Source organism: Myodes glareolus, chromosome 12, assembly GCF_982192425.1.
Source record: "Myodes glareolus chromosome 12, mMyoGla1.1, whole genome shotgun sequence".
NCBI lineage: Eukaryota > Metazoa > Chordata > Mammalia > Rodentia > Cricetidae > Myodes > Myodes glareolus.
Window position 1 is genome coordinate 6,598,403 of NC_142037.1, and position 21,846 is coordinate 6,620,248.

At 40.0% G+C, this 21,846-nt stretch overlaps 1 protein-coding gene across 4 annotated transcripts in view; it reads left to right on the forward strand.

The window, feature by feature from the left end:
• The window catches only part of Kat6b (lysine acetyltransferase 6B), a 174,095-nt gene that overhangs the window by 114,983 nt on the left and 37,266 nt on the right, over window positions 1-21,846 (forward strand). For 2 of the 4 annotated variants that reach the window (XM_048426388.3, XM_048426387.3), the window contains exons 4-10: window positions 6,716-6,831; window positions 7,034-7,115; window positions 9,671-9,803; window positions 12,496-13,421; window positions 14,388-14,509; window positions 16,488-16,603; window positions 19,372-19,513. In XM_048426388.3, coding sequence (XP_048282345.2) covers window positions 6,716-6,831; window positions 7,034-7,115; window positions 9,671-9,803; window positions 12,496-13,421; window positions 14,388-14,509; window positions 16,488-16,603; window positions 19,372-19,513 — 1,637 coding nt within the window. The remainder of the gene's footprint in view (window positions 1-6,715; window positions 6,832-7,033; window positions 7,116-9,670; window positions 9,804-12,495; window positions 13,422-14,387; window positions 14,510-16,487; window positions 16,604-19,371; window positions 19,514-21,846) is intronic. The other 2 variants (XM_087911939.1, XM_087911940.1) reach the window with 2 other exon arrangements.

Genomic DNA, 21,846 nt, shown 5'->3' on the forward strand with positions numbered 1-21,846 from the left:
AGTACATAAAAGTCTACAGGTTACACGCACATACATATACTGAAATGTGGGAAGAGAAGCTCTCTCATGCACTCCTTTCCTCTGGTGACAAGTTCAGCACTGCTGAGCTGCCAAGGAATCTGGGATTTTATCGTAACTTCAAGGCCTTCCTCACAAGGTACCAAGGTGTAACTCTACCGAGGTCAATCTCAAACTTTCTGATACAATCGAGTTCCCTGAGTTTTCCCAAATTGAAGACCCACCTGAGGGAGGTCTGAGCCCCTTGTACTGAAGTTACAGAAATGTCTTTTTCTCTAAAGCTTCTTACCTTTCCATTCATACTTCCTGGGGTCAGGCTAGGGCTGCTTGGTACGTTGATTCCTTAAAAGCACCCTTTATTTTTTAGTAAGTGCAGAATGGGTTGAGGGTTTCTGTCCCAGGATCATGTCTACCTCTGTTACTGACAGAATCTAAGCCCTAGGGCATAGTGTCTCTCTGTAGAGCACAGAGGATGTCTGAAGGTGCCTCTCTGGACTCAGAAGTAGAACACTGCTGCTATGTGGCAGCTCACTTACTCTTCTGTGAGGTATCAGCTTGGATTCGACTATTTTAGTGGCTGGGAAAAGATCCCTGTTGTGAAATACTGTATAGACTTGTACCTCCTCTTATCAATTAGACAAGCAACCTGTGTTTTTTTTTCCTCTTAAAAATAAAGCATCAAAATAAAATGCAGCTAATTTTTTAGGGGTATGGAGGTCCTTGTAGTTTTAAGCTATGTTTTGACACCTTGGTGTTCATAAGGAAAACAGAAGATGATGGCCCTCATGCTTCTGCAGGGCCCAGTCCCGGTGGGAGCCGTGTTGGCACAGATCATTTCTGCGGCCCCAGTAGGGCTAACGCTTGGTCCTCCAGTTGGCCTTGTAGAGATGGCTGCCTTCTCATACTCACAAGAACCTATTGGTTCCAGGATAGAGTTGAGACTGTTTGTAGGATCAAAGGGATTCTGAACATATGATATTTTTGTTAAAGAAAAATGTCCATGAGCGGTTTAAAACCAGAGGAAGGAAGTCCAGATGCAGTCATAAGGAAGGTGATTATTCAATGTGTTTCCCATATGTGCTCGGTGCTCTTAGCCGCCTCTCTCTGAAGCACCATTTGTATGATGACGCTGCCCTGTGCTGAGCTTTTATAGACATGTGTGTAACTGTTTCCTTCTGAGTCCACCATGAAGTGAGCTCGTTGGACTTTTCTCCATTTTTAAGATGACTGTATTACAAATACAGAGCTATTTTTTTCCCCTGCTAGAGTTCTTTAAAAAAAATGCTCAAATTCATATTAGTAAAAATGTGAGGTGGGGTGCATAGAGATGTCCCAAATGTGGTGTCCCCAGCCCTGGGCTTTGTTTCTCTTTCCCTCATGGCTGTAACCGTAGTTTTCTTTTTCCGTACAATGTGAAGATTAACAGGGCTGTCATAAGGGTGGTAAAATAGTCATGTGAAGATGGGCAGCAATGTAACACACATCAGGGGAATTATCCTAGCCACTCATGAATTTGGAAACCAAGACATTCCTCAAGTCTGAGGAAATGCTGAGGCTGGGGAGTGCTTTTACTTGACTTTCATGGATCAGCTTACTTTGAAATTAACACAGTTATAATTCTCCTTGCCTCATTAAGGCCAAATTATCTTTAATTAGCTTCACATAAGTATTAGATATTATACCAAATGAAATTTTGTGTCTGCTGCTCAGATTGCCGGGTGGTTAAATCTTACTTACAGATGAGTTGTGTGCATGTGTGTTTTCAAATTAGCAAATCTAAGATAAGTGTACAGTTCAGAATTACAGCATCACACTAAGTGGAAACTCATTGAAACAGGAGGCAGAAGAGAGGCTGCTGCAGTGTAGCTGGAGAGGGAGAGAGAGCCTCTGCCGAGGAGAAGCTGGAATACCAGCCCACACTCAGGAGCCCTGGTGCCCACCATGAGTTAGCTCCTCCTTCTTACTCAGTGTCAGTCCTGAAAAACAGTGCTGGGGGAGCTGAGAAGGTGCAGTCTTTGGCTCTCCAGGCTTATTTTACTCTAATACAGGTTTCTTCGGGTTATTATATATAAATGCCTCAGGGAGCAGTTTGTTATTCATTTAGTTTCGGCCTTACTAGAGACAGATTGGATCACTGGGTTGGAAAGGAAAGTCTTAACCAGAAGGAATTCCAAAAGGAATACATAGAAAAGGAATGAGAGCCTCACCTCAAAGGAGGAGTCAATAGGAAGAAGGGGAGCCCTATCCCCCAGAAGCCATTGCAGCAGTGAGTCATCCACAGTGACAGGCAAGAAGCAGAAATCTTGTTTGTTGGATGCATGCTATAACATTTTCTTTTGGTCATGAAAAAACCTGAATAAGCAACTTTGGAGTCTGCTGGGCAATAGTAGTGCATGCCTTTAATCCCAGCATTTGGGAGGCAGTGGCAAGCAGATCTCAGTGAGTTTGAGGCCATTTTGGTCTACAAAGTGATGTTCAGGACAGCCAGGACTGTTACACAGAGAAACTCTGACTTGAAAAAAAACAAAAACAAAGAAAGGGAGGGAGGGAGGGAGGGTGGGCGAAAGAGAAATTTAAGAATCAAAAAGTTTATTTTGGGTCATAGTTTGGGAGGTTTTCGTCCATAGTCATCTGGCTCCATTACTTTGGACCTGAGGTGAGGCTGAACATCACAAGATCAGAAACCTACCTGGTGATAATGTCAAGAACAAATACACAGTGTGACTCCTAGATAATCCAAGAAGTCACTTGGAGAAAAGAGAAGTGCCTCCTTAGCGGGAGTGGGAGTAGATGAGATCAGAGGAGGGCAGGCTGGAAGAAGGCCGCATGCACAGAGGTGGGAGAGAAGATGAGTATTAGTGCAGAATACAAAGGATTAAATGATGTGGATTGCGTTTACAGAGGTCAGTTTGGTAGGGCTTTGTGGCCTATATGAAAGAATTTATTTTTTTTCCTAAGACTTTGGTGGACAGAAGAATTCTGTGATGAGATTTAAAATCTACACATGTCACTTAGGCTGCAATAGAATAATTGCTGAGAAGTTAGGTCAAGATGAGCTTTGGGATATTATAACAGTAAACCTGTGTGTCTGGAGAAGTGTGGATCTGTTAGTGTGCAGGATTTTGGTTAGGACATAGAATCAAAGTGTTTTTGGTGATCGTTTGATGTGTGAGATGCTTTCTCTTTCTGTAACTGACTGGGTACCCATAGTATTCCCGTTGCTCCAAGAGCAGGAAGGTGTTTCTTTGCTAAGATTCATTGTTAGTATTTGTGGTGATCCCTTCATCTGTGGTGCTGAGGACCAAAGTCAAGGCCTTATGCATGGTTGTTAAGTATTGTCCCACCAAGCTACATCTCTGGCTTTGATTATTTTAAGTAAGGTTTTGCTGTGTATCCCAGGCTGGTTTTGAAGTTGCAGTTCCCTTGTCTCTGTTTTGGAGTACAATAATGCTTGTCTTCCTGCTACATAAGATGACCTGAACCGGTAGGACTCATTTCCATCTTCTTCCTGTTTCTAATGCTTGTTAAATGCCAATTAAAGGAAGGGTACACACACACATACCGATGGCCCAATAACCACTCTGAGGAACCTGATCTCTTTTTTCCTTCCTCTCTTTTTCCCTCCTTCTCTCCCACCTTCATTGAATCCAGAGCTTCATGCATGCTAGGTAGATGCTCTGTTATGGTGCTACACCCCCAGCTATTTACTTACTTACTTATTTACTTACTTATTGATGCTATAACAGATTACCACAAATTTAGTGGTTTGAAACAGCTTATTTAATATTTTACAGCTATAGGACAAAACCCCTTTGTAGGACTCATAGTCAAGATATTAGAATTGTTGACTGCTTTCTAAGGAGAGAAGGTCCATGGGTTGTAATAGCATCCAGTTACTTGTTTGGTAAGCCCTTGCCTTGTTGGCAGGTGAATTCCTTCCCAGAAGCCAGTATTTGGTTTCTGGTTTCCTTCCTCCATCTTTAGAGTCTGATGTGGCAAGTGCAGATTGCTGAATGTCCCCAGCATCTCCTCCTTTCAGCTCACGAAATCTGTCCTTTAGTCGTTCCAATGCTTGTAGAGTTGCTTTCTTCTCTACATGGCATGAGAATTGGAGTACAGACATCTTTTAAGACCATTATTGTATTTGCTATATGTGGTTTTTTCTTCTCAAATATTTCCTCTGTGTTTGTGGACCCTAATTTTAGACCATTTTCTTTCAGTTTTACTAGATAAAATTATTTTGAACTATGAATGCTTATGTGCTTGTATAACAATGAATAAATGAATGAAGACTTGACATGGCTCTCAAAATCTGACACATGGCAAACCACAGTAGTAAAACCATTTTCAGAGAGAAGAATTCTCAGTAGAGAGAACGAGGATTTTTAGAAGAATGGCTGTGTTTGTGTAGTGACTCAGTAGGAAATAAGGGATTACATTATCAATAGCATCGATTCCTGGCATCTCATTGCTACAGATTATATAGCAATACGTTAAGACTCAGTTACAATCTTTCATTTTAAAGTTAATATGAGAAAGGAAAAATGAAAATGTGTCTTCATTGCTCAGCGTCTTTTACAGAATCATAGAAACATAGAGTTAGAATGATCTGTAATCAGTTCTCTTAAGCTAAATAAAGGGGAGATTGCTTCCTAAAAGAAAGATGGGTTGAAGGCTTTGGAATTTGATAGGATAGTTTAAATAGTAGTAGTTTGAGATACCATTGCTTAAAGTGGAAGAAAGCATTAAAAGGAAAAATGTTCTATGCTTTTGATTAAAAATGGCTAGAATCTATTACTTTTGAAAATGCAAAATTATTAAAAGTCTGCATTGTAGGGTATCTATAGGAATAAATAGTAAGCCGTAATATGATATGAATTACCTTAGTTACTGAAGACTAAGCTACCAAGCACAAAAGGAGATTCTAATGTAGAGAAAAATTCAGTGCACGGAATTGAGGTCATATGTTCTGGTGATATATGACTTACAGGAAGTAATAAAAGGAGGTAAGGAGTAAATGGTATATTTTTAAGCTGATAGGCTCCATTTTAAGGATGGAATTTAAATTGCTGTTCTTTAAAAGTTGAGTTTTTTGTCCCTTGTAAGGAGGGGGAGATGTGATCAGGGTGGCTTCTCGCCTCTCAGTTCTGAGCATACTCAAGGGCAACAAGTGAGCTGTGCTTGTTTGCTGGTTCTGAGCAAGGAGAGGCACTTGATGTCATTTTTATGTAAACCTTCTTCTTCTGTTCATCTGACTGAGGAACCCTTGGGGAAGACATGTCAGAGGTTAAGTATGTCTGCCCGGTGTCTCTCCCAGCCTGGGGTTGCAATCATTTGGCACCACTTGATCTTTTTCAACATCTTAAATACAGATGTTTTGATTTTTTTTTAAGAGTAGGGAATTGTGAACTTTTATTAATGGTATTGATGATTGATATTGAATGTTTTTACTTCAAAAAGCCAAACCTCCTGGTGAGTGGAATTTTATGAAAGCACCTGTTAAGCTTTAGAGAAGAGAACCTTTTTGGCAGGAACCCAAAATACATATTTAAACAATGAAGCTGCCAAAGTCAGGAAATTCTAAAACAGTTTGGAAATTGCAGAATCTGCTTTTTTATTACCCCTCAGATTTCCTTTTGCAGCTTGGTTATAAGTTCTCTCGCATGGGATTTACTAATGTTCTAACTATTTAAAGACCAGATTTTTACAAAAGAACGAATAATCAAGTTTAGAACCCTTCTTGGGGTTGTGTGATAAAAGGCCATACATTTTTCAGTGGGGTCACTTTCCAGTACCTTGGCTCACCCTCCCTCTCTCACTCATGGAACCTGGTCTCCTCCCTCTGGGACTTTCTGCACACTGGCCTAGTAGAACGTTGCCTGGGTAAAAAGTCCCCAGAGTTGTGTGGAGAAGCAGAATGCTCTAGAAGAATGAGGAAGCCTTCTGAGGGTTCCTTCCCAACCCACTCTTGTCTGAATCTGTCTTCTTCAACTCATAAATTCCATGCTTGTTCCCTAACTTTCAGAATTGAAACTCAGTGGTGTAGGATGTTCTTGGGGTCTGTCCCAGGCATAGGTGTCCTTTGTGTACTGTTTGATGAGTAAATTAGTTAAGCCACTTGGAGCTGTCGCTTATCAAACAACCCCAGGTCTTTGTTAGAACAGGGTCTTGTTGTACAAGCCAGACTCCTGAATACGCCATCCCAGGTGTGCACCACCACCATGCTATGCTCAGCTAGCTTTTCTGTTTAGCCATTGTTTTTTCTCTTATGATTTTATCACAGAGAGCAGTTGTTGATCTCGGGTATACAGTATAGCAAATTCAAGAGCTGTGGGCACATGATGGTTGGTGAAGACAAGGGGCAAGAACACTAACAACAGATACAAACTGTCTTCAAGTCTGTAAGATTGGGCTGCATTTCCAGGTTTATCTCTGGGAAAGTATTAGCACTATTGTTCATACATGTAGAGAAAGAGGACAAAGACAAAAGAGAAAAAGGAAGTCTTATAGCTCTGAGTCTCTGACCTATTTTGTTTTCAAGTTCCTAAGGCTCACTGGTTGGCACCAGCCATCCATTGAATAAAGGGCATTTTTAAAAATAAAAATAATTTTTTTAAAGTTAAAAAAAAACCCTTTTTTTTTTTTAAACAAAAATACTAAGACACCAATGACATTGAGCAATTGCTTTTTATTGCAGGACACCCATCCTGTTTGAAATTTTGTCCCGAATTAACCGCAAATGTGAAGGCCTTGAGATGGCAGTGCATCGAGTGCAAGACATGCAGCGCATGTCGGGTCCAGGGCAAAAATGCAGTGAGTATCCTTCTCACATCCCAGCACCAGGGACGCGACCCCAGGGCCCAGGCTTTCCTCCGACGGGATGTTCAAACTACAGTGATGGCACACCACCCCTGGGAAGGTGTTGCTCCACTAGACATTAACCTGGTAACTTGAGGGTGTTGGTGTTCTTCAGTTGGTCTCAGCCTCACTCAGTCTCTACTGTGTTATATTGCAGGACAATATGCTTTTCTGTGACTCCTGTGATAGAGGATTCCACATGGAGTGCTGTGACCCACCACTTTCCAGAATGCCAAAAGGTGAACTTTTCAACCATACTAAAACTGTAGAGTACTTGGCCTAGCATGTGTAAGGTCCTCTCATTCAATGCCCAGCGCTGTAAAACAGCCAAACGAAATAGTTTATTACTTACTTGTTAACCTCATTTTGATGTCTGGGAGTTCCCCCGCCCCACCCACATGTTCTTGTAGGTTGTGACTAGCAGAGTGTTATAAAGTCATTTAGTTTGTGGTGACATGTATGACACTCTAATGCAGAGCTAGGGAGGAAAAAGACGCTTGCCCTCTAACAATTGCCTAGTTAGTGTTTATAGCATTATCTGTATTAGCCAATAAAGGAAATGAGCTTTGTGCTTTTAAAATTCATGATGGCAGTGATGACTTCAGAGTGCTTCAGCTGGAAATCATCACCAAATTTCAGCTATTGGTTGATGTTTAAAAGTGTGAGCATCTGAATTCTCTGTATTTGGTGTAGCATGGAGTTTTCTTCTGTTTATTTGTGTAAGTCAGCCATGTGCAGTCTTTCCCTGCCCTCCTCACATTTGCAGTATGTTCAGCGTTTTAAAATGGCCTTGCCTTTTTATTATACTATATGTACATTGACATGTGGAAGGTATAGAAAATACAAACACAAGAGAAACAGAGAATAAAAATTGCCAATACATTCCCCTGCCTCTACACTCCCTTTACAAAGGAGCATTCTGCACATATGTAACTTTTTGAGATTTTCCCTTCTCAACAATAGATTGTCAGCATTCTCATATCATCGCTTGCTCTCCTAAACATGATTTTCAAAGAGTCATGTTGAGCATCATAGTATAGGGCAGGGCTTCCAAACCTGCTTGTGGGCCATAAAGAAGCTTTGTTGGCACGATATTTTTAAACTTTTGATCCTGAGTTGTCTCTGTGGGGCATGCATGCTTTGATTTGCCACCCTCTCCCTACTCCCTGTTGTCACGAGTTCTAGTTGGCTTTAGTCATCTGCCGTCGAGGCGCTTCCTGAGGGTACTTGATTTTGCAACCTCATGTATAAATGAACCATAATTGATTTAATTAACCAATTTTCTATGGTAGATATTTTAAATGTTGCAAGTGTTCCCCTTACTCCTGAAGATAAATTCGTAGAGAGAAGTTGTCTAATTAGAGGCCACAACTTGAAAGGTTGTCAGGTTTTACACTGACCGCCAGTGTGCAAAGAATTATACTCATGGCACTCAACACCAGTGGAATCAGTGAGGTTTGGAGATACTGTTTTACATCTTAGCATCTTTAAAATAATTTTCATCTTATGACAAGTACTATCTTAGATTTGATAAAACTAATTTAATATTTTAAATCAATTTGATAGTAAGGAAAATGTGATAGTTTTTCCTTTTTAAGGAGACACAACTCTTGTATTTGATTATTGACTATATCATCATTTATGAAGTACCTGTTTTATACTTTAATCATTTTTTTCTGTTGAGGCTCAAGTACTTACAACTTCAGTTTCACATAAATTTTAATCTGACTTAGATTCCTGATATTGGCAGCCTTTTGTTTTTCCTCATAGCATTCTTTGCCTAAGTTTTATGGTTCTATTCTTCCCCACACCCTGTGGAAATTATATTTTACTACATAGCTGTGTGTGCATTGGATCATTTTTTTTTAAGTTAATGCACAAAATTTTTGTAACTGCTTACGGTGGCTCACACCTGTTATCCTAGCACTGGAGAGATTGAGGTAGGAGGATCTAGAGTTTGAGATCAGCCTGTGTTACTTGAGACCTTATCTAATGAAGAGGGGAAGGGAGAGGAAGTCTTTCTTGTGAAATCTGGAAAGTATTTTGTCTCCTTCCGGGTAGTTTATTAAATCCTTTCCTTGTTTCCCCAGTGATTTGAATTGGGACTTTTTCATATAGTAATTTGTCCATGATAGTCACATCTTCTGTTTTTTAATTGACCAATTTCCATATGCCACACATAATTTCAATAATTGTCATGCCAGAGTACTTAAAATTGTTAAGCTTTAATTTCTAAAGTATTTAAACTCACCATTATTTTCAGTGTTGAAAGTTTCTAAAAGTAATTGATTAAAACAAACCAAACTTTTTTTTCCCTGTAGAAGTTGAGAAGTCTGATTGATTTGAAAATTTTTCTTCCCAAGTGATAAGAAAAGGATAAAAGATTAATAGCTTCTGATTTGGGCTAGAGAGATGACTCCATGGTTAAGAAGCTTGCTGCCTTTCCAGAGGATCAGGCAGCTCACAACTGCCTGTAGTTCCAGTTCCAGGGATCCAGTGCTTCTCTGGCCTTCGTAGGCATGTACATATGGCGTACACACACACACAGAGTTTCCAGGGATGATTATGGGGTGGTGGGAGGGGAATAGGCAGGGTCAGCCACTGCTCTCACCACCTTGATGGAGCCTTTGACCTTTAGCCATGGCTTCCTGAAGAGAGCAGCAGAGAGTGACTTTCCTAGAGAAAGTTCTACATCCAGCACCTTTGGTCAGATTACTACAGCTACAGATTTATATTTAATACCTTCTCCTTAAGTGAAACATTAAAATTTCTTTTCATATATATATTAATTCAGGGATGTGGATTTGCCAAGTCTGCAGACCAAAGAAAAAGGGAAGAAAACTACTCCATGAGAAAGCTGCACAAATAAAACGACGATATGCAAAACCCATTGGACGACCGAAAAATAAATTAAAGCAACGATTGTTGTAGGTTGAGATCTTATTAAAAGAAATCTTATATGTTGTGCTTTAAAAAATGTAGGTAATTGTAATCCCCTCGGATTTTGTTAAATTTTTAGCATAATTTTTCTAAACTCAATGAGGAATATTTTTCTTTTGCATAAACTGTGGGATTTCCCCCCCAAAATAACATTTTTAATTACAGTTGGTATTTTGGGGTCTTATCTTGGCAGTACTCATGATACCGAGTGACATATTTCAAGCAGCAAAATGAACGTGTTTTAGGAACTGCTGTCTTCCTCAGCCTTTTTATTGGTTGAGCATTAGAACAGCTTAATGTTATAAATACTTCACAGGGGCTTTTTCAAACAGGCAATAATAGATAAATGACAATCCCTTCTGATGCCAATGTAATATTACTACTTTTTAAGATTTCTTTTCCAAAATTGTAGCTTCTGAGAAACCTATAAATGACTGTCCCTAAGGAGTTAGACGGGTCCATTTTGCAGGTGCAGATGTGTGCAGAAATACAGATAAAATCTTTTGCAGTAAACCATGGGTCTACTATGATAACTCCATTTCCAATTTCGTTTTATTGTACAATTGCATTAAAGCCTAGCTGAAAAAAGAATAAGAGAAATGGATGTGTTTTTAACACATAGAGTATAAATTGACTACCTATAGTATTAAGAAACACATACACAGGGCTAAGCGTAGTGGTGCATGCCTTTAATCCCAACACAAGAGGCAGAGACAGGTGGATATCTGTTTGAGGCCAGCCTGGTCTACAGAGTGAGTTCCAGGACAGCCAGAGCTGTCTTGGGGGCTGAAGGAAAGGGCCCTGTGCTTTGTGATGAGTAAGTACCCTGCCTGCCCTGAGCTAACACTCCGAATATTCTTTTTTCCCTCCTTTCACCTGAGGTAGTGCACTGTATTATGTGTTCTCAGAAGTGCTCCTGCACTTTTATCTACCAAAGGAAAAATAGAAAGTGCAGGCTCCTTTCTAGAGTTTTCTATGAAATTTAATGAAAGCCCTTTATCTGGTAAGGTAGACATTTTTAAGTGGATTTTTTGTTGTTAATTTCTAGAAACAAAAATATAAAATATTTAGGAATAAAATCTTTTATTTTAGTATCATTTAACATAGAAATTACGTTTTTTTTTCATTTGTCCTGCATAGGCATTGTTCTTGAAATGGGACCATATCCTCAGGGTCCAATTATAAAATCCAAATTAGGATATAAGCTTTCTAAACAAAGGACACAGCTGAAAATTGCACCTGGCACCAATCCTAACTTTTTGTTTGTCCAAAATTGTCCTTAGAGCTCAGGAATTTTTAAGAAAGTCTAGGGAGATTTCCTTATACGTGCCTTATAAGTGTGTTGTCCTTTCTGGGCAATCTCTGCTAGATCCAGTCCAGATGCAGCATTTTAATGCAGACATTTTAGCCTGGATAAGTCGTCTGTCACTAGCCTTCACTGTATCTTGTAGTGACACCAGAGATCTCCTTTGTTCATCTGATTTGGCTAAAATAGTTACACCAGGCAAAGATCCTGGCATTTGAACCACCTCAGATGAACCTTACAGAAATTGGTTCATTAAATCTTTGTGTACAAGACAGGCACAAAAATATTTTCTATTTGTAATTATTTAAGGTATTTTGGTAATTTGTTATCATACCATTTTCAGGCTTCCATTTCTCCATTAGCTTCCAGCTAAATTGATAACGTTGAGCCTCAGCATTGTCATAATCATATGCAAATATTTCTATTGTATAAATTTCTCTGCAACATGGGTAGCTTCCCAAGTCTTGGCCTGAGGTGCAGGCAGTCAGCTGCCATTTCATGTAGGCAGCTGTGTCTGTGGAGTGACCTACAGCAGTGTGGCCAGAACCCACCATCACACAAAGTGAATGTCAGTCAAAGCAGGAGGCAGAGGTCTTGACACCAAGTGTCTGATGATGACCATGGTAAATGTGCTGCTTCTCCACCAGACCCCACGTCGTGTCTGACCTGCTGCGGCTTCTCTTTAATCGTTTCTTCAGTTTTTTTTTTTCCCTTTTCTTTTTTGCAATTGTCCTTTTTTCAGCATTATTTTATGCTGTGATTGTCTTCTCTCCTAGGAGAGTATTATTGGCTGTTTTACCATCCTAAGCATAATCTGCTAGAAGAGGGAACCTTTTATTTTTACTTTTTAGTAAAAATTTATAAACACACCAAATTGTACTTATGTAAGTTTCCAGGCTAAGTAAAAAATTGCTTCTAACTAAAAATAAGGATATTCATTTACTCTGCATCACACATCTGACCTACTTTCTCTAAGACTTCTTCAAGGACATTCCAGGAAATCATAATTACTAGTAACAACACCGGGGATGACTTTTTTTTTTTTTTTTTTGCCTAATTATAATGAAAGCATTGCGTGTTTTTTTAGTATCTACAAAATTTTTCTTCCGTGTACTATGTTGGGGTCCACATGGATTCTCCTAGTACCTGTTGATTTGGCTCTGCGGAATCATTACATGAAGTAGGTTCTGTTATCTTTTCCAGCCAAGAAACACATAGGTGGTGGCACACACAAAAAAACCCATTCTTAAGGTTGCAATTAATTTTAAGTTCAAGTACATTGACTATGCATCTAGTTTCTATAGATTTGTTATTAAATACTTTTATAATTCTATTATTTAATTGCTGATACTATTCTCTAAATTTTTACCTAGGTCTGTAACCAGTGATGAAGGATCCATGAATGCATTCACAGGAAGGGGGTCACCTGGTAGGGGTCAAAAGACTAAAGTCTGTACCACACCTCCATCTGGTCATGCTGCGTCTGGGAAGGACTCAAGCAGCAGATTGGCTGTTACAGACCCCACTCGGCCTGGTGCCACCACCAAAATCACCACCACCTCCACCTACATTTCTGCCTCTACACTTAAAGTTAACAAGAAAACCAAAGGGCTCATTGATGGCCTTACTAAGTTTTTTACACCATCACCTGATGGTCGCAGATCACGAGGTGAAATAATAGACTTTTCAAAGCACTATCGTCCAAGGAAAAAGGTCTCTCAGAAACAGTCATGCACTTCTCATGTGTTGGCTACAGGTACCACACAACAGTTAAAACCTCCACCTTCTTCACTTCCACCCCCAACCCCCATCTCTGGTCAGAGCCCCAGTTCACAAACGTCCAGCACTTCCACTTCCTCTATCTCTACCCAGAGTTCCTCCAGCCAGTCCAGTGAGCCCTCCTTCAGCAGTGTCACTAACAGCCAGCTGAAGGCTCTCTTTGACGGACTTTCTCATATCTATACCACTCAGGGACAGTCTCGACAAAAGGGACACCCGAGCTATACAGCACCCAAACGCATGCGTCGTAAAACTGAATTCTCTTCCACGGCAAAAGCTAAAGCCCATTTCTTTGGAAAAAGAGACGTTAGGAGCAGGTTTCTTTCTTGCTCCTCCTCTAGCTGGGGGATGACTAGAGGACATATTTTTAAAGCCATTGCTTACTTCAAGCGAACAACTTTTCTTAAAAAGCACAGGATGTTAGGCAGATTAAAATATAAAGTGACCCCTCAGATGGGGACCCCGTCACCAGGGAAGGGGAACTTGGCAGACGGAAGGATTAACCCTGATCAGGATGATGGTAAGCAAAAGGTGGAAGCTCCAGCCAAACCTGCGCCCCGCCCTTCCCCCAGCCCCAAGGGAACCAAGAACTCAACTCCCGTCCCTGACACAGGCTCTAGCTGTTCTCCGTCCTCTTCTCTTTCACACACGCAGTGAGACTTCGACCTTTTCCTAATGCTGACTAAACCTCCAAAATGTTCTTCCAACTAATACTCTCTGGCCTTCTATTATTTATTTCCATTCGTAGTGGCACTAGGCACCCCTCCCCCCAGATGCTTTCATAGCGATGCTTCTGGCTTTGTAGTCCGCATGAATAGCCACTGTCATGCTTCTGCCATGTTCTCTCCTGTGCTGCCTCTGTAGCCAGTAGCACCTTTGCAGATGCCGGCAGTGCTTCCAGCCAGGGCTTCCAGCTCTGCCTCTCTCTCTGCTCCATTGCTTTCTCACGACAAAGTTCATCCTGCTTCCGTCTCAACAGAGCCTGACCTGTGATTCTGTGAAGTGTGCATTGGGTTGAGTGTGTTTGTGTGTGTATCCATCCACCTCAGGGAGGAAACCAATTTCAAAATTAAATTGAACAAATTGGCCCATTACATTTGTTATCCTTTATACAACAAAAAGCCAAAATATGTCATTTGAAAAAATTGGTATATATTATGGACTCAAGACTAATGACGGGAATGCTATAACTAGACATAACTTATAATCTTGGTTGAAAAATATGTTTTGTTTTTTATTGTTCTTACTTTCCCTTGTATTTGTTATAAAAAGATGGCAGTGATATATGTACAATTGAAAATTTAGTTGTAGTAGGGAAAGAATTACTGTTGGATTTGTGAGCCGTCCTTAACTGTACAAGATGATTCCACTCAGTGGGAAAGGATCCCTGGTTGCCCACTGCTTATTTGGTGCCATTTTGGTAATAAACGCTAGTTGTCCATGCTTCAAATCAGTGAATACACTTTCTGCTGGTTTTAAATGACAGATACTGAACTTAAAATAAGCATCAAACAAGAAAGTACAGATGTAAATGTGATCGGAAACAAGGATGTTGTAACTGAAGAGGATCTGGACGTTTTTAAGCAGGCCCAGGAACTGTCTTGGGAGGTAAGGCCTAGATCGCATGGAGCAGTAGCCAGAGTTACACAGCTTCTAGCCATTGCCTTGAGGCTGTAGAGTTTTCCCTCAGTATCCTTTGTGGTTCCTTGATGTTTATGTCTTTTTTTTACTGTAGAATTATCTATTCTGTTAGAATAGAAAAAAGACTCAACTGTTCTCACAATAGACCAGAATAGTACTAGTTATACAGATATAATATAGTTATATTATATTATATATATATAGATATAATATAATAGTTAGCTGACCATGGTGGCGCACGCCTCTAATCCAGCATTTGGAAGGCAGAAGCAGACAGATCTCTGTGAGTTCTATGCCAGCCTGGTTTACAAAGCAAGTTCCAGGACAACTAGGATTACATAGAGAGACACAATCTTAAAAATAATAACAATAACCAAAAAGATGACTCAGTGGGCAAAAGCACTTGGCTCTGCAAGCCTAGCAACCTGAATTCAATCCCCAAAACCTGTGATGGGAAGAGAGAGCCAGCTACCGAAAGTGTCTTCTCTGACCTCCACAGAAACACAGCATATCTGTGCACACTCACACACACTCAAACACAAAGTAAAGAATAAGATGTAGCTTTGAAAAAGTTTCTAATAATTTTTGATAATTTTTTGCCCACACTGTAAAATAACAATTTCAATTTGTAACCAAAAAGCACATTGCTTCTGATTCACCGATACTTCTGACACAAGTGGCTAGCCATATGAAAATGTGCCAGTTTTTAACTTTTTGGCGTTGATAAGTGAAATGTTGTGTTTTATAATCATTTGAAATCATCTTTATTTTTACTGTCTAGTAATTTCTCTGAATGGTTCCTCTTAACATGTCAGCTTGACTTTGGTTACCACCAGGTGACATGGAGAAGAAAGGCTATAGACTTCTCAAAGACATACTTACAAGTAATTGCGATTTTTACTGTCAGTAGACAGTCACATGTGGCCATTATTGGTGGGCCCGCCCCTGCCTCTTCCCTTTGAGGAGATCATGCTGCCCACAGCGGGCTTCTATTTTTGTTTTTAGCAGCATCCTGCCAGCCTAAAGACTTTTAGTTTTGATCTGAAGAACAAGTACATATTTTTATTCCTCATCCTGCCCTTGACAGACCTTTGTGTTTGTTCTTCTTCAGCTAAAGCAAATGACAGATTTCCCTCTTTGTTATTGTTCTTTGTCTATGGGGTGGGTGCATTCCTACATAAAGGTAAGGGACAGTAGTCATTACCTGAAAGACAATGCTAACTCCAAAGCCCCTTCTTTACAACATGAAAAAGCTTGTTTTTAAAATTACATTAATCTCTTGGTGTGTGGTGGGGGAGCACATACCAGTGTCTGTCGGTGGTGCAGGTGTAGAGGTCAGAGGACAGTTTACAGGAATTAATTCTCTTTCTTCCTTCATGTGGGTTCGAGAAATCAGATTCAGCTTTTCAGTCCTGGCGGCAAATGGCTTACCTGCTATGCCAACTCACCAGCCCCAAAACTAGGGCATTTTTGTTCAAGAAATACTTCTTTTCGTGTATCAGGTGCTACGCTAGACACTGAGTTACCACAGTAGTGACTGTGCAGGCTTGTCTAGCTTACTTCATGGAAGGAGGTGAAATAACAGGACTACACCACTTCACATGGCATAGACGAGAACTCAAAGGTACTTCCTATAGGAGCAGGGAACTGCCAATATCTGTAGTGGTCACTGCGCCATCTTGTAATGTAGGTTTGAATGCATTGCAGTCTTTTGTTATACCCAGTTGTATAGATTTTGGGATATACTTGTATCATATTTATTACCTGTCTTTGGTGTGTCTGTTAGGGTATTATTTTGCATGCCTTTTTAATTAATTAATAATTAAGATCAATGATACGATTGGGTAGCCTCAAATGAAAAAGAAAAAATAATGTAAATGAAATACACTCTCTTCTTGGTACCTATATTTCACCATGATTTGTTGTTGTTGTTCTTGTTTATCAGAAAATAGAGTATGAAAGTGGAGTGGAAGACTGTGGTCGGTACCCTTCAGTGATAGAGTTTGGAAAATATGAAATCCAAACCTGGTACTCCTCGCCTTACCCACAGGAATATGCAAGGTACGGACCAAGCCTGGAGGCCAAGTAAAATGAAGGAAGACGCTGGATTCTAAAGCAGGGAAATGATTTTGAGAGTAACCTAAGAACTGAGGATGTCACTCAGTGGGTAGATTGCTTGCCTAGTGTGCATGAGGCCCGGGTTCCATCACCGAGACCCACATAAAACAGAGTATGGGGTGCACCCCTGTAACTCCAGCACTAGGAAGTTGCAGGCAGGGAGATCAGAAGGTGAAGGTCATCTTTGGCCTTGTCTCTAAAAAATAATGAATAAATATAACAAACATTAATTTTGATAGTTAGTTAAAAGTGTTTGCAGTGTGCTTACTTTTGCTGACTAGCTTTTGTACTATTTGTGCATATCCCTTCACCATTAGGAACCGCAGGTGTTATAAATTTCTCTTTGCATTTCTAGGCCATGCTCTTTTTGTTTGGTTTTAGGACAAATGCTGCTGTTAGTTTTGTTGTGTTTATGAAACCAAATCAGGAAAAACTAATAGCCATTTTAAGGCACTTCATAGACTTCCTTCTCCACTTGCTTTCTTCTAGTTACGGATGTAAATTTTATTTCTAATTTCTCGTATTTTATTTTCAAGGTTTTTTCCTCTGAAATTTAGTATAATAGAAAAATAGGAGGAAGTAGTGGGTGGCAGGTAGCTTTAGGAGACCCTTCCCCAAATCACTTAAAGCTATTTCTGACCATCTTATTAAAAAATAAGAGAAAATAATGCCATCAGACGTTCTCATTTTTTCTTGACCTAAGATTAACTGAGAGTGTCCTTGTGACCATATTACCCAACATTTCTTTTTTTTTACCCACATCAAGGTACATGGCATTAGTAGAATCTCAGTTTTTTACCCTCACCAGCCTAGATTACCAAGTGAAATTATGTCTCAAAAAATAGTTTAATAATAAAGAAAATCAGGCGGTGGTGGCGCACGCCTTTAATCCCAATACTCGGGAGGCAGAGGCAGGCAGATCTTTGTGAGTTCGAGGCCAGCCTGGTCTACAAGAGCTAACTCCAGGACAGGGTCCAAAGCTACAGAGAAACCATGTCTCAAAAACACCAAAAAAAAAAAATTGTTTCAGAGCTGGAGAGATGGTTAAGAACACTGGCTGCTCTCCCACAGGTCTTAGTTCAATTTCCAGCAACCACATGGTGGCTCACAACCATCTGGAATGAAGTCTGGTGCCTTCTTCTCTCTGGCCTGCAGACATACATGCAAGCAGAACACTGTATACATAATAAATAAATAAATCTTAAAAATAAGAAAAAGAAAATCATAATTCTCAGTGGAAATCCAGCGCAGCTGAGGTTTAATGAAGTGATGGCAAGGTCAATAGAGAATCTACAGAGTGAGGACTTGGTCCACCTAATGCATATATATTGTCATGAGCCATTTGCATATCACTTAAAGTGGCCTGACTTTGAGGCTCTCTTCGTTTGCTGTTATCTGGGAAGATTTAATGGCGAGGTCACTGAAGTGTATGTCTATAATATGTGAGTGAGCACACTCCCTTTGTTGTTGCTGTTAAATAGTACCATTAGTTTCAGAAGGGTAAAGAATGCATGGATTGGGCTGAAGAGATGGCACAGAGGTTAAGAGCACTGGCTGCTCTTCCAGAGGTCCTGAGTTCAATTCCCAGTGTCCACATGGGGGCTCACAGTCATCTGTAATGAGATTCGGTGTCCTCTTCTGGTGTTCAGGCATACATGCAGACAGAACACTATATGTAATAAATAAATAAATCTTTTTTAAAAAATTGTGTGGTTTGTAATTGCTCCATCATTGAGTGCAGATAACCAGGTTAAAGAATATAATACTGCACAGACAAAAAAATAAAAAAAAACACAACACTTTCTAATTTAAACATTGAAACAGCAGTGGAATTGGTAGAAAACATGTGATCTTTCAACTGTCAGCCCTGCATTGACCGCTTTAGACCATATGTGATCGATTATATTATACACATGTGTGTATGTACCTACACACATATGTGATAAACTTCAGCTTTCTCAACCAGAAGCCACTTTTAAGGAGCTCTGCCTCATAGGTATCCAGATGATTTTAAAAATAGTAAGTTTACTTTATAAATAAAAGATTGTTATAAAGCCAGGCAGTGGTGGCGCACACCTTTAATCCCAGCACTTGGGAGGCAGAGACAGGCGGACCTCTGTGAGTTCGAGGCCAGTATGGTCTACAAGAGCTAGTTCCAGGACAGATAAGGCTCTTACACAGAAAAACCCTGTCTTGGAAAAAAAAAAAATATCGTTATAGATACAGCACTGTACATTAACACTAGTAGAAATATGACTTTAAATCTATATTTCAAAAATATCCTTTGTCACCCTGAGGGATGGCATTACAAATTACTGACTTTATTTTTTAGGGTGTTGGCTCCAGGTCTGAAAAACTCTTCTTTCCATTAGGAACGTTCTAAGTAAATAATGATTGATCACAAAGTAGTTAGAACACATTACACATTTTGTTCAATATGTTTTAAGGTTTTTATATTTCTTTATTGTTGGATTCCCCCACCTCGGGTCTCACTGCATAGCTCAGGCTGACCTCAAGCTCCTAGAGCTCTCCTTCCGCCCCTGACTTTCCACTGCTGGGGTTAACTGTTAATGGTGTCTGCCACCACATTCAGCTTCTCTCCTGTTTCTGAAATGGCTTCAAAAGCCTTACAGAAAACTGATGTTTAGCTTTTCTCCCTTGAACATATAATCATCCTGAGAGATTCTTTGATTTTTTTTTAACTTTAACAGATTACCAAAGCTCTACCTGTGTGAATTCTGTCTTAAATATATGAAGAGTAAAAATATTTTGCTAAGACACTCCAAAAAGTGTGGATGGTTTCATCCTCCTGCGAATGAAATTTACCGAAGGAAGGACCTTTCAGTATTTGAGGTCAGTATATGTAAACAAAAGCATCATCTTTTTGAACTCTAATATTCCTAATTAATGATTGTGTACTTAGGTAGTTTGTGTGTAGATAGTGCTGTGTGTATTCAATCTTGGCTTGGAAATTCACACCAATCTTTAAAATAGCTCCATGTTTTGGAATATTTAACTACATTAAGCCACCATTTAGATTGATGAAGAATCCTGCCTTATCATATTGACTTTTTTGTCTGTTCCCAGTCCCAGTTTACAGCAAATATATTCACCAGGAAATTTACGATATCCTTGGCTCTTTGTAAATTCCACATTCTTTGGCAGGAGAAATTAGCTTTGTTTAGCAGCTCCTGCCAGTGTCTGGCAAGTACTCACTCTTCCAGGGAACTGAGCAGCTGTGCATGCCTGCTTAGTACACAGGCACCTGTGTTTCCTTCCAGGTCTTGCCAGGGCAGATAAACCCTTTTGGTGAGATCCCAGCAGACGTGTGGCTTTTCCCCAACCCAAGAGAACTCCGCTGTTCACAGGAATCCCTTGTGGTCACATGTCTGTCATTGTAGGTTTCTTGAAGACATTTTGTGTTTTTAGAATTGTCATAGCAGAGAAAGTCTTCGCTTTTTTTTTTTTCATCATTAAACCAGGCTTCTATTGTCTGTCTCAGGAATCTAGTTTAGCTGAGTCAATCATGTGTTGAGGGCAATGAGCTTTCTTTCCTTGGTACTGTCTGTTCACAGGGTGTCTCGGTTCTCATCTCTGTTCTCTTCACTTGACTTGCACACTTCTGTTGCCTTGCTTTATATTGTCCTCTCTGTGGCCCATCCTGGTGTATGCACTGTTTTACCTCTCAGGTTCTCAGATCAAGCCTGCCTTCTACAGCAGACATGATGTCTTCTTTTTCTCCAGGCCGGTGTACTCTAGGGATTTCTTCTCAGAACGCTCGTGCTCCCGTGTATGGCTCTGCTCTAGAGTTGCTTTTTCTTCTGGCCTGCAGTGTTTCTCAGCCATGCCTACTAGATCGGGAGTTTCTCACATGAACTAAGAGCCCTCTTGGATATGTTTAAGTTCACAAGTTTTGGGGGTGTTAGTTAGTTTGTTTGTTTTCCACAATACTGGTCAGGAAACTCTGGTTGTGGTACATAATTTTTTTAAAGTCCCTCCCTGCACTTTCTAGCAAGTTTGAAGGGCAAAAGGAATTGTGTTTGAGGTTGCCCTATTAGTTCTCATTAAAGGCCAAGCATACGCTTCTCAGCCTAAGTACTACTGACATTTCAAACTGAATAATACATTTTATAGGGACTGTAGCGTGCACTGTAGGGTGTTCAGCAACATCCCACCATCTACCCCCAAGTTGTAGTGGTACCCCCATTCCATCCATTTGTGACAACCAAAGTGCCTTCAGTCATAGCACATATCCCTGAGAAGTGTGGGAAATTGTTCCTAGTGAATTCCCTGATGCAAGGGAAAATGGAGTAGACTTTAGGGTGCCACTTCACTAGCCCCAATGAGGCGAGGTACGGAGCTGGTCTTAAGGAGCCTTTGAGCAGAGCCAACTTTACTCTTCCTTCTTTATTCCTTATCTGATGTCTTAGATGCCTTTCTTCTAACCAAAAGAATATTGAAATGACTTTTCATTTTCTTCCTAGTCAGCAAAATGCATTGTTTGCCTCAAGTAATTATTAAATAAGTCAGCCTGAGTAAGCCCGTGGTGGAAGCTCTAGTACATCAGGAAGTCTTCTTGGGGCACGATAATCTGTCTTGTTAGGCATGTGTTTGGACAGCATAGAGATGAAAGTGGGTTTGTGGTTTATTTATACATTAAGGGTGTGGAATAAGTCCTAAAGCCCTGTTCTAGCATTATGATTGAATATATCAGTTATAGAAAAAAAAACTAGGTATGTTCTATGACTTAAAAACAAGTAAATTTCTTATCACAAATTACTGGGGATTTTGTGACTCTTTTCTGTATCTGTTCCTTTTTTTATTTTCACAGTTAATCAGAGTTTTTTCAGAGTTTTTGTTTCTGTTTCTGATACACAGGTGCACATCTCCATCTTTTATGTATATATAATACAGCACCATTTCCAAAAGGACCATACTCACAAATACATCAAAACTTTTTTTAATTAAAGAGAGAATTGTATTCTCAGTGCCCGTGACTATATTTGATTATGTTGCTATGTGTGGGACTGAGGTTCTGTCCAAGGGAAATAGTTATTTGAAATCTAAAAATAATTTGTGCAGTATGAGAACCTGTATGGTCCACAGGAGACTTGAGAATGGTCAAGTCCATTGTTAAAGAGCTCGGGTTAGCAAAGACCCATCTCCCCTAAGAAGAGTGTGGGGTC